Source organism: Chelon labrosus (genome assembly GCF_963514085.1).
Source record: "Chelon labrosus genome assembly, chromosome: 13".
Taxonomy (NCBI): Eukaryota; Metazoa; Chordata; class Actinopteri; order Mugiliformes; family Mugilidae; genus Chelon; species Chelon labrosus.
This window is the reverse complement of record NC_140346.1, coordinates 25,228,572-25,243,842: the sequence shown is the minus strand read 5'-3', so window position 1 is coordinate 25,243,842 and position 15,271 is coordinate 25,228,572. Positions and strand designations below refer to the sequence as shown.

The 15,271-nt window shown below is 43.7% G+C and overlaps 1 protein-coding gene across 1 annotated transcript in view; it reads right to left on the bottom strand.

Annotated features, from left to right (window-relative positions):
- The window catches only part of nectin1b (nectin cell adhesion molecule 1b), a 153,634-nt gene that overhangs the window by 20,692 nt on the left and 117,671 nt on the right, over positions 1-15,271 (bottom strand). The window contains exons 6-8 of the mRNA XM_084558106.1: positions 14,013-14,160; positions 12,257-12,352; positions 5,292-5,385 (exon numbers count right to left, since the gene is read on the bottom strand). Coding sequence (XP_084414232.1) covers positions 5,292-5,385; positions 12,257-12,352; positions 14,013-14,160 — 338 coding nt within the window. The remainder of the gene's footprint in view (positions 1-5,291; positions 5,386-12,256; positions 12,353-14,012; positions 14,161-15,271) is intronic.

The following is a 15,271-nucleotide window of genomic DNA, read 5'->3' as shown; positions in this document are numbered from 1 at the left end:
TGAATTGTCACAAGATGGTCGAAGTTATTTACTTCTCCTGTCAGTGGTTTTAATGTTGTGGCTGATCGGTGTACATATACAGTATATGAATATACTACATCATTAGCAACACCCTAAAGCTTCACTTATTTCATTTTTCATGCTTTTGAAAGAAGTATGGAAATAATCTAAAGCCATGTATTTAAAGGCTTTTACTTTAAAAATCAAGGTGCCATTGTTTCACCATCTTTCTGTTTCAAAACGGAAGCCATGTGTTAGCAGGAGGTGCAAAGTGCTCCTCTATAGTTTTCCTTTTCAACAGGTTGTCGGCCTTAGACTTTCCCCACAGCGTACGACTAATTGATCTGTCAAACTCTGTCATTATCACAAAGCAGAGTCTGATGCCTCTGACAGCAAAGTACCTTTAAAGGGTTTTTTAAGGTGGTATGTTCACAACAGGAGACATTTCATGGTATGAGGGAATTAATTAATATTTCACCGACAACAAATGAAGGCTTCCAAAAACCTTCAAACGTTCGTCAGACCTGAGCGTTTCGCAATGAAAAGAAATTAAACCGAATGGAAAAGTCGCTATCAACAAAAAATATGAGAGATTAATATAATAGTCGTTGAACAATGAGCTCAGTTTAAGGGATCAAAGGGCTTCTAAATGCTGTTTGATCTGCATTTTCCTTCCTTTCGGAAATAGCTGCTGACTGCCAGTCAACATGCAGAACCTTTCCCCTCATATTACATCAAAAGGTGAAGAACTTAACGGCTGAGCGGTCAGACATTGAGCTGAGCACCAGACTTCATATGCAATTAGGTGGAGGAAATGTTTGCTCAAACCATGAAGACGTTGGCCTCCTGGATGCGTGTTGTTTGTTTGGCTCTCTCACACAGCATGCGCCGAGCGTTTGTGATGTGACGAGCGCAGATGTGGATGTTTTGGCTACGGTGCCAGTTTCACTCTGTGCCCTGGACAACGATAAAAACCGTGATGCTGCCAAATTATTTCGGTCCAGTCGAGTCGTGGAGCGAACTATCCTGAAACAAAGCTGCAGCGTTTTCGCTTTTAAATTTCTATAATGGGACACATGTAAGTGTGATTTTGGAAAAAAGATAAAAGGAAAAAAAAGTTAAAGATCCTTGTAAAACAGAACCTGCTGCAGCAGTTTAAAAGCAAACAATAATTAGAAGTGGTGGCTCTGCTGATGCTGATTAGCTTGGTGGTGATTGACAGGCTTTGGGCCGGGAAATCGTGCAGCTAAAGCAGAGGAGGGTGCACTGCGGATTCATTTGGTTTGTGATTTGAGACTGCAGCTTAATTAAAATGAAACTACTGTTTTTTACAACCTGGACCTTATTTCTGGCATAAAATACAATCATTTACTCACCCATATAACTTTTGTGTAATTTGTAGTCCTTCGGGAGATATTTAGATCTGCGTATATCCATATAGTGGGAGTGACTGGGGCACCGAAATGGAGCCTCTAAATAATGCATTATCTGCCGCGAAACTCGTTCATTTCACCAATATTTTGTTATCATACACTAGTGCTATTCCCCGTTGAGTCCAGAGTTACCTGTTACCTGCTATGGTTCGTCTACAACCTCAGAATCGGAAAAAATATTCAGCCATGTTGCAAAAAAATAGCAGTAGCAAATTACAGGTAAACAAGGCGACCGTCGCGGGTGCGCGCGGCGCTCAGAGATGACATCATCCAGGTCAGAAGACATCATCCGGGGTGTGTATGTCAATCTACAGACCCCGGATGATGATAACAGGTAACTCCAGACTCAATGGGGAATAGCACTAGTGTACGATAATAAAATATTGGTAAAATGAACGACTTTCGCAGCAGATAATGAGTTATTTAGAGGCTGCGTTTCGGTGCCCCAGTCACTCCCACTATATGGATATACGCAGATCTAAATATCTCCTGAAGGACTACAAGTTACACCAAAGTTATATGGGTGAGTAAACGATCGTATTTTATGCCAGAAATAAGGTCCAGGTTGTAAAAAACAGTCGTTCCCCTTTAATCTCTCATCAACTTTTATTTTTCATCATCATTTGAAACCTGCTCTGTCACTGGAACAGTAGATGAGTGGAGGCTGAAGGTGCAGTCACTGCTACACAGAGCAGATTCTAACTTAAATCCAAAGAAACATTAATATTTTTAGGTCTATTAACATGTGTACAGTATATATTTATGCTATCTGTGTAACAGTTACTTACTGTTTATGCATGCATACTCTTCTCATATATCATAAACCTGCTGTGATATATATTTTCCTTCCTTTTCAGATGCAGGTTTGCTGAATGTGTAGCTCCTTTTGAAGAAAGCCATAAAACTCAACATATAAAATCCTACAAACGTGTCTATTACAGACTCATCTTTCTCCTTACCACCAGTCAGGCATCAGATGCCTTGCTCAAGTGCTCCTCTGCCTCATTCCTGACCAGGAGGAGAGACCATTACTGTCACTTCTCTCCATTACTTTCCCTGCACAGATGTCCAGCCGTTTGACCCTGCTCCTCTGAGGAGCGTCATAAAGTTGGATATAAAATCTCAGCAGTGCAGATGCATGGCCGGCCAACTCGATGGTTAACCGAATCTTCAATAATTCAGACTCTAATAATTCTTTTTTACACTTTACCTCTTCAGCCCTTCACAACACTGCAGCCTCAGGCACACTGACCATAATATTTCATGTGCAAACGCTTTCGCACTCTTCGTTCTTATAGTTATAGTTAATATTATGATACTTTGGACAAAAGCACAGCCAGCACTCTGGAAAGCCTCGGAGACTGTTAATGCAAAACTAGAAAAATCCTTGTGTTCCTTTATGTCGTACTGATTTGTTGCTAACGCCATATAACGATTGTGTTCCCATGCAAGCTTGACAAAAGAATTTAGTTCTGTGTGACCACCGGCTGATTAAAACTGTTGGTCACACAGACCAGGAGCCAACAAGGAGCTATGTGGAATGAGTGTGACCGTGGAAAGCGAGGAGCTTGGGAATATCTTTTTAACCCAAGGCAATTCGCGGTTAAGCTGCAATTTCATAAATGTAGTGGAGCGCACGAGTGCTCTCTCCCAAGACTTTGAACTACATCATATATACTAGTTTAGCAAAAGACTCAACCAGGACTGTGCTGTCCCCGCCGTCTGGTCGACTGGTTGCTCTTGTAACTTTCGTAAGGAGGGAAGTTGTACACGAACAGCTTTCTATTATTAATCCCTAGTTTTCAGTAAAAGGACGGAAGTTGTTTTCAAAACTCACCCAACATGACTAGGGCGACTTATTTGCCGTTTGCTGAATGCGAACTCCAAACTGTTGGCTCCAAACTAATTTGTTGATGTGATTCTGTTATTAAAATGAGTGGCCAATAAGGTGAGTGTGGTAACTTTGCATATCACAGTTCAGCTGTTTTGTCTCTGGTTTTCCTAATTAGAGGCGCCTCGCTTAGAGTGGCTGGGCGTGGCTTCCTGGTGGCTGACTGCAGACACACCTGCTCTCCATCTCCTCATCAGGATCGCTTCATATTCTGCCACTGAAATTGCCTGCCTTAGTGTGTTCTGTTCTCTCGCTGCTTTCTTTTCCTTTAGAGCTTTTCTTGACGCTAGTTTGCACTGAAATTTGGATTTTCCTTGACTTGAGGGTTATGTCTTTGGCCTTCCTCAGTGTCTGCACTTGGGTCCTAACAAACCACCTAAAATAACCTCAACCACCTACATGATGTGGGTCGACAAACTGATCCATAAGGCTGGTTATTGGCAGTGAGTTGGAGATGTTTGTCTCAGTGGGCAGGAGGACACTGGACAAACTGCTCTCCATCATGGACAATCCATATCATCCACTACACCAGACCATAGAGGTATATAGAGGCTACTGTGACCAAGCACATCCATTGTGGATGAATAAAGTCAAAGTCTAAATTGTTGGCTAACTCCAGTGGGAGCATGCAACAGATACAGACAGATGCATGATGGTGGACCCTGCTGATACAATTTCACTTTAAAATAATTAAGTTAAAATGATATAAAACACTGCACAGACTGGCATATTTATTTGTAACTCATGTGGATCAATAATACTATTCATCTAGAATTGTTTAGAATGACTTTGATTATAGGTGTAATTTGTAGTTTTTCCAGGTCACCTCGCGTAACAAAGCCGACCCCATACATGCTGCCTGGTTTGAGTATGCCCACCTTCCCAGTATGAACACCCTACACACTCAAACCTGCTCAGAATCAGGTGCAGCGTGGATTTCAGGACGTGCTGAGAGCCTGGCCTACTTCTTATAAAAACCCCACCAGGAAGTTACATCGCCAGGAGGTACGACTGAAACACATGGTGCTCCTGAAACCGTTTAAGCGTCCGCACATTTTAGGTACCAGCATTCTGCAAAAACATTCTTGTCTCTGATGAATAAATAATGACTCATTTGATTTATTCCAATAATGAAAATGTGTAGAGGTTAAATGACAAGTGAAGCTGTGTATCAGACTTGACTGGTGCTTTATGGCCTTTTATCTACTGCATAGAATAATGATAATAATAAAAGATACTACAGTTGCACAAGCAACAAAGTCCTTAACCCAGGTTGACCTTTAGACGCGAAAAGTGACCATTACTTTACTCATTAAGAGGGAAATTAATCAGTGTCACACAGGTGATTATGCTTCACGTCGCTGGCTTCACTTAGAGCACGAGACATTTCTGAGTGAAGATATTCAAGCACTCTCAGCTAATTGGGCTGTGGATGGGTTGTTGAGACAGCTCATGACATGACATTTCATTGTGTTCCAGTGAAATACCGCATAAAAAAGCCTCCACTGATATAAAAAGGGTTAAGCTCCGGCACAGCTGTTTGAATCTCATTCATTCGTTCATTAATTTTCTGTAACCGCTTGTCCTGTAAAGGGACGCAGGGTGGGGGTCGGCTGGAGCCTATCCCAGCCTGGACAGGTCTCCAGTCTATCTCAGGGCTAACACAGAGAGACAGACAACCATTCACACTCACACCTACGGCCAATTTAGAATCACCAATGAACCTAACCAGCATGTCTTTGGACGGTGGGAGGAAGCAAACTCCACACAGAAAGGCTCCAGTCTGCCTGGATTCAAACGTCTTGCTGTGAGCCATCAGTCCTAACCTGTTTGAATCTCACTTTTTTAAAACGTATTTGTGTTTGAATTTTACCGAATCTGAGGCGGGTAACCTAGAACGGTTTTCAGTTTTTGCTACATGAGCCACGGAGGATGAGAATAAGTAAAGAGGAGGACGGCGCCGTTACCTGGATGTCGTCGGACGTCAAGTGCCCCTTCATGTCGCTGTTCTTCTTTTTGGGCGGAGGAGGGGCCGGTTTGTGAGCGGGTGGGAGGTCGGTCCTGTTAAGAGAGTGAAAAGATAACATGACACTCAGCACAGTGAGGGATTGCCACTCTTTACGTCCCTCACCTTCTACAGCACTCTATAATGAGAAGTCCTGCCTGCACTTGCCTTTTTCACTCTTTCCTTGGGTTTTGATAGATCTCGTGTTGGTGGCTTTGTTGCAGCGGCAGCCATCCCTGCCCTTTCAAAGGCTCTCGCTGGAGAGACACTGTGCTAATGAGAGTGGGCTGTAATTGGACACTGAGGTGAGGAGATGGGAATGGAGGGGGTATAGGGGGCAGGGGAGAAGGGCATGTGTGAGTCAAGTCCTCAGGGTGGATTGAGCCTCATCCAGAGTGCCACGTGGACAAACACCCTGCCTACTGTGCAACGACTGTTTGTTTGACATTATCGTCCCGAGCTGTAGCTCAGCAGGCGGCTCCTGCTCTCCGCCTCTCTCTGCAGCCCCGGTACTAACATCCCTTGATCCCACAGCGCCCACCCCGCCCTTCTGTTGACACACCTGGGGAAGAACAAAGCCTCGACAACTGAACACCTGTCCTCATTTTCACGCCGCCATTAGCGGAACAGCAAGCAACTATTTTCTTCAAATCAACAATGAAAGGTTTGACTGGATATGTAGGCCACTCAGGCACACAGTCACTGATGTGATAATGGAAAGGGAAATTAATTTTGCGAACAGGAAAGACAGCTGTAACTGAAAGCCTGATGCTGAAATAGTGAAGTGGATCTGGATAATTATTTCAGACAAGGAAGCAGAAGGGTTGCTGTTACGGAATCGTTACAAAGAAAACCCCTTCCCTCAAACATGCCGGCAGTCAGATGTCATCTGTCGCATTGTGACATGATATCAGGAGTGATCAAAGATAATGAAGTGGAGCACAGACACCGAGCTGTGTACCTACATGCATTATCTCGGCTTCTCCCGCCTCCCATTCGCACTGGTTCACGTCCTTATTGAATAACATGACCTTTCCGCAAGGCCATGCCGGCGTTTTAATGCGCAGAAAATTTGTGCATGAGTGCACCTCTTAACTCTTTCTTTCACGCTCATTATTTCCAGTCCGTATCACCTTGTCTCCAGACAGGGCTGCCGTGCCACTGCCAGATTCGTGTGGCACCCTCCTCAGCCTGCCGGCAGCACAGAGGCACAGCGGAAAATGCACAGGAAGGCAGCGTGCAGCACGCCACCTCTTCTACAATACCCCACCCCCCACCCCACCCCACCCCCTCGCCACTGCAGAGGCTACAGAGGAGAAACATCCATTTTCTCTGAGACAGATAATTATGAGTCTTGTGGAAACGCGCTTTCCGCAGGTACGGCAGAGTGCTCATTATAAAGTATTGTAATCCATTGCTTATGATTGACTGCATTCTGATACAGGTGAGAGCTTTACAAAAAAAGAAGGGAAAAAAAAGCCGTGACAGATGACAAGATAATTTGCTTTCAAGAAATGTAGGATACAAAAAGTAATTTTCAGCCTCAGTCTGCCTGGCGCTCACACACTGAGACGTATTATGACTTTTCTCCACTAATGAACCCCTTATGCTTTGGTCTAATTGTCATCTTATAAAAAAAAAAAGCACTGCGGCATCACTCAACATGTGACACAATGTTTACTGTTGTTTGCAGACAAATCAGCTGTGCATCGTTACGATTTGACGGATTCATTCAGGCCGGGTGAAACCACACAATGTTTACGTACGTATGCCGCGGCATTTGCATTCAGATCCTGCCCGCGCTTTTCGACTTACACTTGATCCCACGGGACCGGCGATGATTGCATTTCATTGCAAAGGAGCTCGTTCAAATAGGTAGTGCGCCGGGGCCCCATATGCAGAATGGATTTATTAAATCTGACCAAACATGAAGGAATTCCCTCGTCTCGTGGCTACCACCCCCCACGGCAACCACTTCCTCCCCGTCATAGCTCCCCGTCTTGATTGAATTCAGCTACATATGTAATCACGTTATGCACTAGCAGCGGCCTCTGGGGACCGTCAGTGCACAGACTGTCACTACTGTTTGACACAATAGCAGGAAAACGGGGCAAAAAAAAAGTAGCATCTGTGTTTGATGAAGTGTTGTGTGTGTGCAGAGCGTGCAAACATACACTACAGCTATGTGCACAGGCAAGCAGATACCAAGACAAATATACTGTGTGTGTGTGTGCGTGAGTGTGTGCTCGGTCGTTCAAGCTGTTCCCAATTCCATACCACAGACTAAGAGCATAAGTGGCCAAATGAAATACTTTATTGTGTTTTATGGAAGGAAGTAATAAAATATGTCAAACAAACTGAGCTGTGATCTTGAGAACCTCTGCCAAATTTTTTTTTTTAGCATTAAGATTAAGTACTTCCTGTTTTGTCTTTGCAGATCATGCAAAGCATTTTCAACAAACACCCACTCGTTTGCAGATATTCCCCGTCGGTATTAAACCGGAGGACTGTGAAGTCTGTCGGCATCACATTTAAAAGTCAAGAAAATCTTATCTAAAGGAGATTTCGACTTTAGTCCAACTTGAAACTGTCTTAGTTTTTGTCTCTACTGGTAGCTATGATATAGTTTAGGTCCAAATGCCTAAACTTGTTTCTGTAGACACATCAAAAGTCATGTCGTGTGCAATTATTGAACGTTTCGTGGTCCTGCCTTGGTATTTGTGTAATCTGTAATCTGTAATCCCGTCCCTGTCCCTAACCCCGACACTCTAGCAGCGATGTGTCAACCAGAGATCACGCGACGTTACAGAGATTTAGCGAGCTGTAGCCGTGGCGAGCGAAAAATGGGACACGGGAAGGTATTAAATTGGACTCAACTGTAACTCGATCCAATTGAGGCGATTACGCAAATAACTCGTCAAACATTTACCACAAGGAAACAACTTTGGCTCCTACCACTCAGCACAAACACCTGAACTCTGCAACTGCATCCACAAGAACAAAATGGAAGAATTTGAAAACTTGACGCCTGCATCCAGATTCCTGAAGTGTGGACGATTTAATCTGAGCCACAACCTCAATAATAAATATATTTTTAGTGTAAATTTTATGGGAAATCTGTGAACTGGAACGGTTCATCTCCAGGCTGGTTGGTTAATACCTTGACCATTAACTTTTCTGTTCTATATTAGGATGTTTAAACCTGTCTCAACGTCTCATCGCTGTTTCCCACCCCCTCAGATTTCTTTTCAGACATGTCGCCGCCTTTATAGATTTGAGCAAGGATGGACAGAATTAACAAATGAAGACAGATCTGTTTCTGTTTTCTGCTATGTTCATAAAGTGCTCTCTATATCTAACAGCAGACAGGTACAGGTGTACTTGCATGTTTTCCCATGTGCCCATTGTGAACAGCCGCGTCTACTCAGAATTAGCAACACATGCAGATCTATTCATTATCTTTGTTGTGCAAACTAACTCCCGCGTACACAATGAACTGATTCAAGCCCGACTGAACCGTGACAATATTGAAAGTTTGATTGTGTTGTTAGAAAAAAGCTTCACAACGGCAGTTATTAGTCATTCAGGTAATGGCTGCTTCACAAGTGAACTCCCTTTTCATCACATTACTGCCGTCCAGTGGTGAGCACCCACTAAATAACTAGTTCATTTTTTCCTCCCATGCAAAGCTAGAGTTCAAGCTCAATAAGATTAGCCTTTGATCTAAAATATATACTGTATATTCATTCCCTTTTCTTTATATCTTGAGTTTTTCTTGCATTTTTAAACACTGAAATTGCACGTGGAAATAAAACGACTGATTAATAGGCCCTGTGTTTGCAGCTCCCTCCCTGCTGCGTCATAACGTAGCTAATGCTGCGTTTGCCCTTAATCTGAGCCCCATCAGTCATTAGTCAGATGCAATGATGTTCTCCTCAGCTTGACCACCTCATGCGCATCTCAGCTGTGCGATCACACAGACTTCCTGAGTGCTGGGTACGACGCAGGCAGCGTGGGGGCGTTGGCTCAGCGAGACGCAGACACTAATGAAAGCTGACAAGCACCACAAGCCTGTAGGGAGCAGAAAGCACCGGGCAGGGAACCATAAGCTACATTCCAGTTTGCACTGTTTCCCACTCAGACATCCACCTTGAAGACCTCGCTCCTCCTCGCTCTGTTGGCTACAAAAGGCTCAGGGCAGCTTAAGGCGAGATTTAAGGCGGATAGCGAGGAGAAAACATAACTAATCCTTAAACTGAGACGAGTAATCTGCGAGGGAAGATTTACAGCACAGAAAATGACTTTTACAATGCACTCACAGGAAAAGAAAAAAAGTGAGTTTCCTATTAGGAATCTTTGCAGCAGTGAGGCAGGTTCTGAGCTCAGATAATAAGAGTTAAGATATCCCTCAGTGTGACAGTCAGAAAAACACTCTTCCTGTCCACAGCGTGTGAGCGAAACAAGTGAAGTGTCGCATTCCCACAAGCGTTTGGATTAAAGGGAGCTGCTGTACCGCCGCAGCCCCGCTCGTGGAAAGCAACGTGAAGTGTTTGAGCCGGGTCCTCGGCGCTCTCATTGATTTCTGTTGATCACAATCTTATTTGGCAATTTAAATGCTAATGATACTTTTAATTGCAAGACGGGATAAATGTGATTTGATCTTTAGGAGGCAATTACTTTCATGCTTTGTCTAGCGCCGATCTTTTGAAAAGGCGGACAACAATTACTCTGCAGAGCTCAGCTTTTCCTCACAAGAGAACGAAATAAATAAATAAAAAAAGAAGAATGAAACAGAATGGCTTTTTTTTTTTTTTTTTTGTTCTTTGACAAGTTTATCAAAAACTATTTTCCGTTGCTGGAGGAAAGTTTCGCTTCTTAGGACATTAAACTTTACAGTTATACACAAACGGTCAGTTTCCAAACCCCTTTCAACACCTTAGCATTGTTACTAGCATACATACACTGCTATACAAAAACATGGACAGGTGAAGGTGATTGTTAAACACTTGTACTGCATTTATAACATTCTGTACAGAGAAACCAAGTGCCCATTTTCTTTTCTTTTTTTAACGTATAAACAACAATAATAAGTCATATGAATTCACAGCCAGTACAATAACAGTCCATGTTGAATGACTCAGAAAGACAAGAAAGACAATTCTACTTTGGTTACAGCTTGAAAGCAAGCCGACAATGAAATCCATTTATCACATTTAAAAGGGCTCCACACAGCAATGATGAGAAGCACTGGTGACCGGTTTATAAATCATAGGGTACACAAGAACAAATCATGTCTCTACAAATCACTCCTGCCACTGTCACGGACTTGCAACTGCAACATCAGTTGTTTCTCTTCTCTGTATTGTCTGCTGATCGTTTCAAATGTCCTCCAAGATAACAATGATGCTACGTTTCCGTCCTTCAAGACCATCCCCGCCCGGGCCCCAAAAAGGAGGACAAATATGTACCTATGCTTGAGAAAGAAACATCGATATGTGTCGGTATGGACTCCCAGCTCACCCTTAAATATATATTTTACATTCTGCATGTGATTCTTTGCAGATATTGTTGTAAAAAAAAAAAAAAAAAAAAGCTATGAAGTTGGCATCTAAGTGATTTATACCAGTGGATGCTTACAGCTGTGTCAACACCAGCTGTACGTCGGGAGAGTGAATTCATTTTTGCCACATTCATTTATATTTTTTTTCCGCCGCGCCACAAATGACAGCGCTTTTCAGCGTTTTGGAGGTCGTACATCACGCTCGGGCGAAAGACAGAGCGATGAACACATTATTCCGAGAACATCGCCTTTGACAATGCCCATCTATTTTGATAATCAGTTGACTATTGTGCCAGCGCGGCCTCTAAAGGGCCAGTGATTTATTAGGATTGACCAATTTCGAGTCACATCATGTGCTGCTTTGTGAGGGCAAACAGAGGCGTGACTGGCGGTGCAGTCAGGCATGTTATCAAATGCCCAGGCTTGATTAACAGCTCATCAACATGCAGAATTAAACAGTCTGGCTAAATGCTTCCCCTTTACCCCGACATCAGACACTCATATAAAACTATGAATCTCTTCCAGTGCAGCTCTCTGCGTAAAAATAAACCCCACACATTCTCTTGCAACTTCTCTTCTCTTGCGTTTATGTAATTGGACATTTTTTTTTTTTTTAAATAAAACAAAGTAAACATTTTTCTTCATAAGACACTGAACATGTTTTCATGACAGTAAAACGGACACAACATTTCAACATCTGCACAGTTTAAAGCTTTGAATCACATTTCACTACATTGAGCGTTACATGCCAAACTACGGTTACAGCACTGACACAACTCTTGTCATGCACATTGGACGAGAATCATGCACACAGAGGAGGGGAAAGAGCAAGAGGTGCAGGGGGGGGAGAGGTCGGTCCGTTAACAACGACATAATCGTCGAGTTTCAGCTTATGTAAAACGAAGCGTTGAGAATTCCCTTTGATTCCAATTTTGATGTGCATCAGTGGTCTGTTCTGACCGAGCTCCCCTCATCTGATAAAGTATAAGTGGAGCTGGGTATTTTATCTTAAGAATTTTGATTGGGTTTAATTGATCTTGGCACTGTTTTCATCAAGCCTAATTTACTTTCATTCACAGCCGTTTGTTAAACTGCCATAATTGGATGGAGCCGGTTAGGTTTTTTTGTCATGCATCAAATACATTTTTCTTCAAAAGTCTCTTGAATGCAATCAAAACAAATGGAAATTCCTCCGGTTCCAAGATTTTTAGACATCGAGTCCGGTGCAACTGTGTCTGATAAACGGTGGATGAACGCTCGCTGCTTTCAGCGCTCACAACGGTGTGCTCAAGTATGTCACTTGCAGGCCACCGTTACATGCAGGCAACAGAATAGAGGATCCAGGAGGACAGGGATCAGCAGGGGACAGACTGGGGTCAGGTGCCTCTACTTTCCTTGTAGGGGACTCTGGCTTCTCTGGACCCTGTGTCACACAACTATCAGCAACAGCAGCAACAGCAATGCTGAGGGAGGGGAGTGGGAAACAGAGAGCAGTTACTTTGGCATCAGAGTGAGAGAAAGAAAGATAGATTAGCAAGGAGGGAGAAAGAGACAGAAAGCAATGGGAGCGGTAAGAGTCTGTGTGCTTCATTTGTCTTGAAAAGCATTGCTGAGAGGTGGAGGCAGCGTAGGTTCTGGGTCTCTGTGGGCCCTGCAGCCGCCACAGAGCACCAAGACGTGACGCCGCGGTAGGAGACCGAACACCCTGGCAGAATGTCTCGACACTGCTAGATGTTCGCTCGCTGCTTTGAATATCGAATCAGAACATTCATGAGGGGGAGCTCTAAAATAAGCATTGTAATCGCATCATGTGAGTTGATTAGGAGCTCATGTGCGCCCTCCGCCAGATTCTGCACACCCCCAACCTCAGCTGTTCTGGTAATATTCCCAGAGAGAATGATCGCCAGCTCCTGCACACAGCAGCATCCTCCCATGGGAATGCGGTCTGCAGCTCATATATCCAGTAGAGGAACACAGAAGCCCTAGGCAGCCAATGAGCTATCGGTTGAGGGAAGGTGTTTTTTAGACAAAAAGCGATTATTAGCAACTTGAATGTTTGTTTCTCCCCTATATGGGGAAAAAAAACCTCAGTGACAATTGCTCCTAAACAGATGGCAGAGACTTTTAGCGCCGCGGAATAACACAGGGAGATATTTTAGCTTTTCACAGCCCCTGTCTGTCTGTTGTTCTCTCAGCTACACCCTCTGCAACGTCTGTTTTCCCCTCTGTGTACGTGCAGCAGCTGGCTGTGTTCAAAACCGTCATGGCCCCTGGTTTGCAGGCAGAACAAAATTACCTGGTTGGCCGGAGAAGGGGTTGCATGAGCAGGAAACGACAGACTAACTAAGTCCCTAAATCCATTTTCGACTAGAGTTTGACCGGCTTAATTGATCCTAAAAAAAGAAATATCTTCTAGTCTGAATTTAAATATTAAGAATATTTGTTCAGGATTCTGACTTGACAGAAGAATAATATCCAAATCATCTTTGCATCTCTGGCTATAAAACAGGTTTCCAATCCGAGCCATCGAATCATTCCTCCGCTAATGACTGTTTCAAAGGAAGTTCATTTGCATAACTCTACAGCTGTTTCTCCAAATAAAATTTCGAAGCAGCCTGACCTCTGGAACCTGCCGCGTACACGAGAAGCTCCTGGAAGATCTACTTTACTTCCTAATGATATCAAAACCATCCAACCGAGGTGAACCTTTCCCGAGAAGAGGCTGCAGCACATGCTCCTCCAATCAGTCCTGATTAAAACAATACTGCTTTAATGGGAAATGGGCCCACATTACAATCAAGCAACCACTCGATAGCTGCTGCTTTAATGATAATCATTCACCTGCTTTAGTATATGAAGTTATGCTTGTTTTAGTATGGGTGCAGTTAGATTATATCCCTTTAGGGATGGAGATTATCGGCAGAATATATGAGGATGAGTGGTGTTCAGCATGTTCATCTGTCTCTGAACATAGTCTCTTCTAAAAAAAAAAAAAAAAAAGGAAAAAAAAGTGTTCTGTCCATTTCAAAGTGTTTTTCTCTTGCGGACTGACAAGAGTGCACACCTAATCTTACCACCTGTCCAGCCCCCTGCAATATTCTCTGGCGGAGGCTCGGTACTCACAGGTCATTATCTGTCTCAGTGCGTGTCTTCTGCTGCCGCCGATGGACCATGAAAACAGTAACAGCCACGCCGACGATCAGTCCAATGGCGACGACACCTCCAAGGATCCCGATAACACCACCTGGGGGACCCTGCGGCAGTGGCTTCTCTGCAGACAGGAGGAGAACAAACAGCGTCAGGACGATGCCGCCGGGGCTCGAGTAAAGCGACAAAACAGCGGCGAAAGGGCAAAGAGGCTTCGCCAGTGTCACATGAGGTTTATTTGCGGGGAAAACTTTTTGCAGTAAATCACAATCTGGTTAAAAATATTTCGAAACAACAGCAGCAATTCACCCAGAAAGACAGAAAAAAATAAAACAATAAACAATAGACTGTTGTAAAGGGAAACTCTTTACAAACCATTTGACACGGCATTTGCCAGGCTTGAGGCTTTCCGTCATAAAACACATCCAAACACTAATTTCAGAGTCTTATTTCAGGATGAGACTATTGTCCACCCCTGCCCTGGCGCTGCATGAATACCACGCTGTTGTGGTCGCCCGGCAGCTGCTGCTGCTGCTGCTTTTCTAATGTGTGCTCCATCAAATGTTCAAAAGGAGCTTAAATTGGCTTGGATTTGACAGCGAACCCAAATGCACTCTCAGGAGCATGACAAAGCTATTATATTTTAAAGTTCTTGCCAGCAGAGGGTAACAAATGCAAAAAATATACTGCCAGCTTTGCAGGGAGAGAATGGGTGTGTTTTCCAAAGTTAAACAATTTACCTAATTCTGGTGAGAGCGAAACATGGAAAAGTGAGTCTGTCGGTTCAGATAACTCACAAAGCAGACACGAAGGTCCATCTCTAAACATTGGATGATTGTTGATGCAACTCTCTGCACCGAGTTCAACACTCATGTCCCTCCAGTGTTGATAAGGCCAAGGCTATTAACTTTAAACACAGACACAGTGGAAAACTAAAGCCACTGATGCGGCCTCGTTTTAAGAGCTGCACTATCATCTCCTCGGCGTAATTTTTTGAAGTGTCTTCGAGAGCAGGCCCTCTGGAAGTGGTCCTTTTGGAGATTTTGAAGGGACTGTCAAAAGTAATCTCTGAGCAGTGGTTGAGAGAGAGAGAGAACATCAGAAACTGGGAGGAACATTGTTAAATGAACGCCTTTTGATGGCAAGCGCGCGACGGCTTCGTCTAAATTTACTGAAAGAAATGGAACGTTCTTGGAGGCTGCCTCGGCGCGAGGGCCTGTTGATTGCGCGCTTTC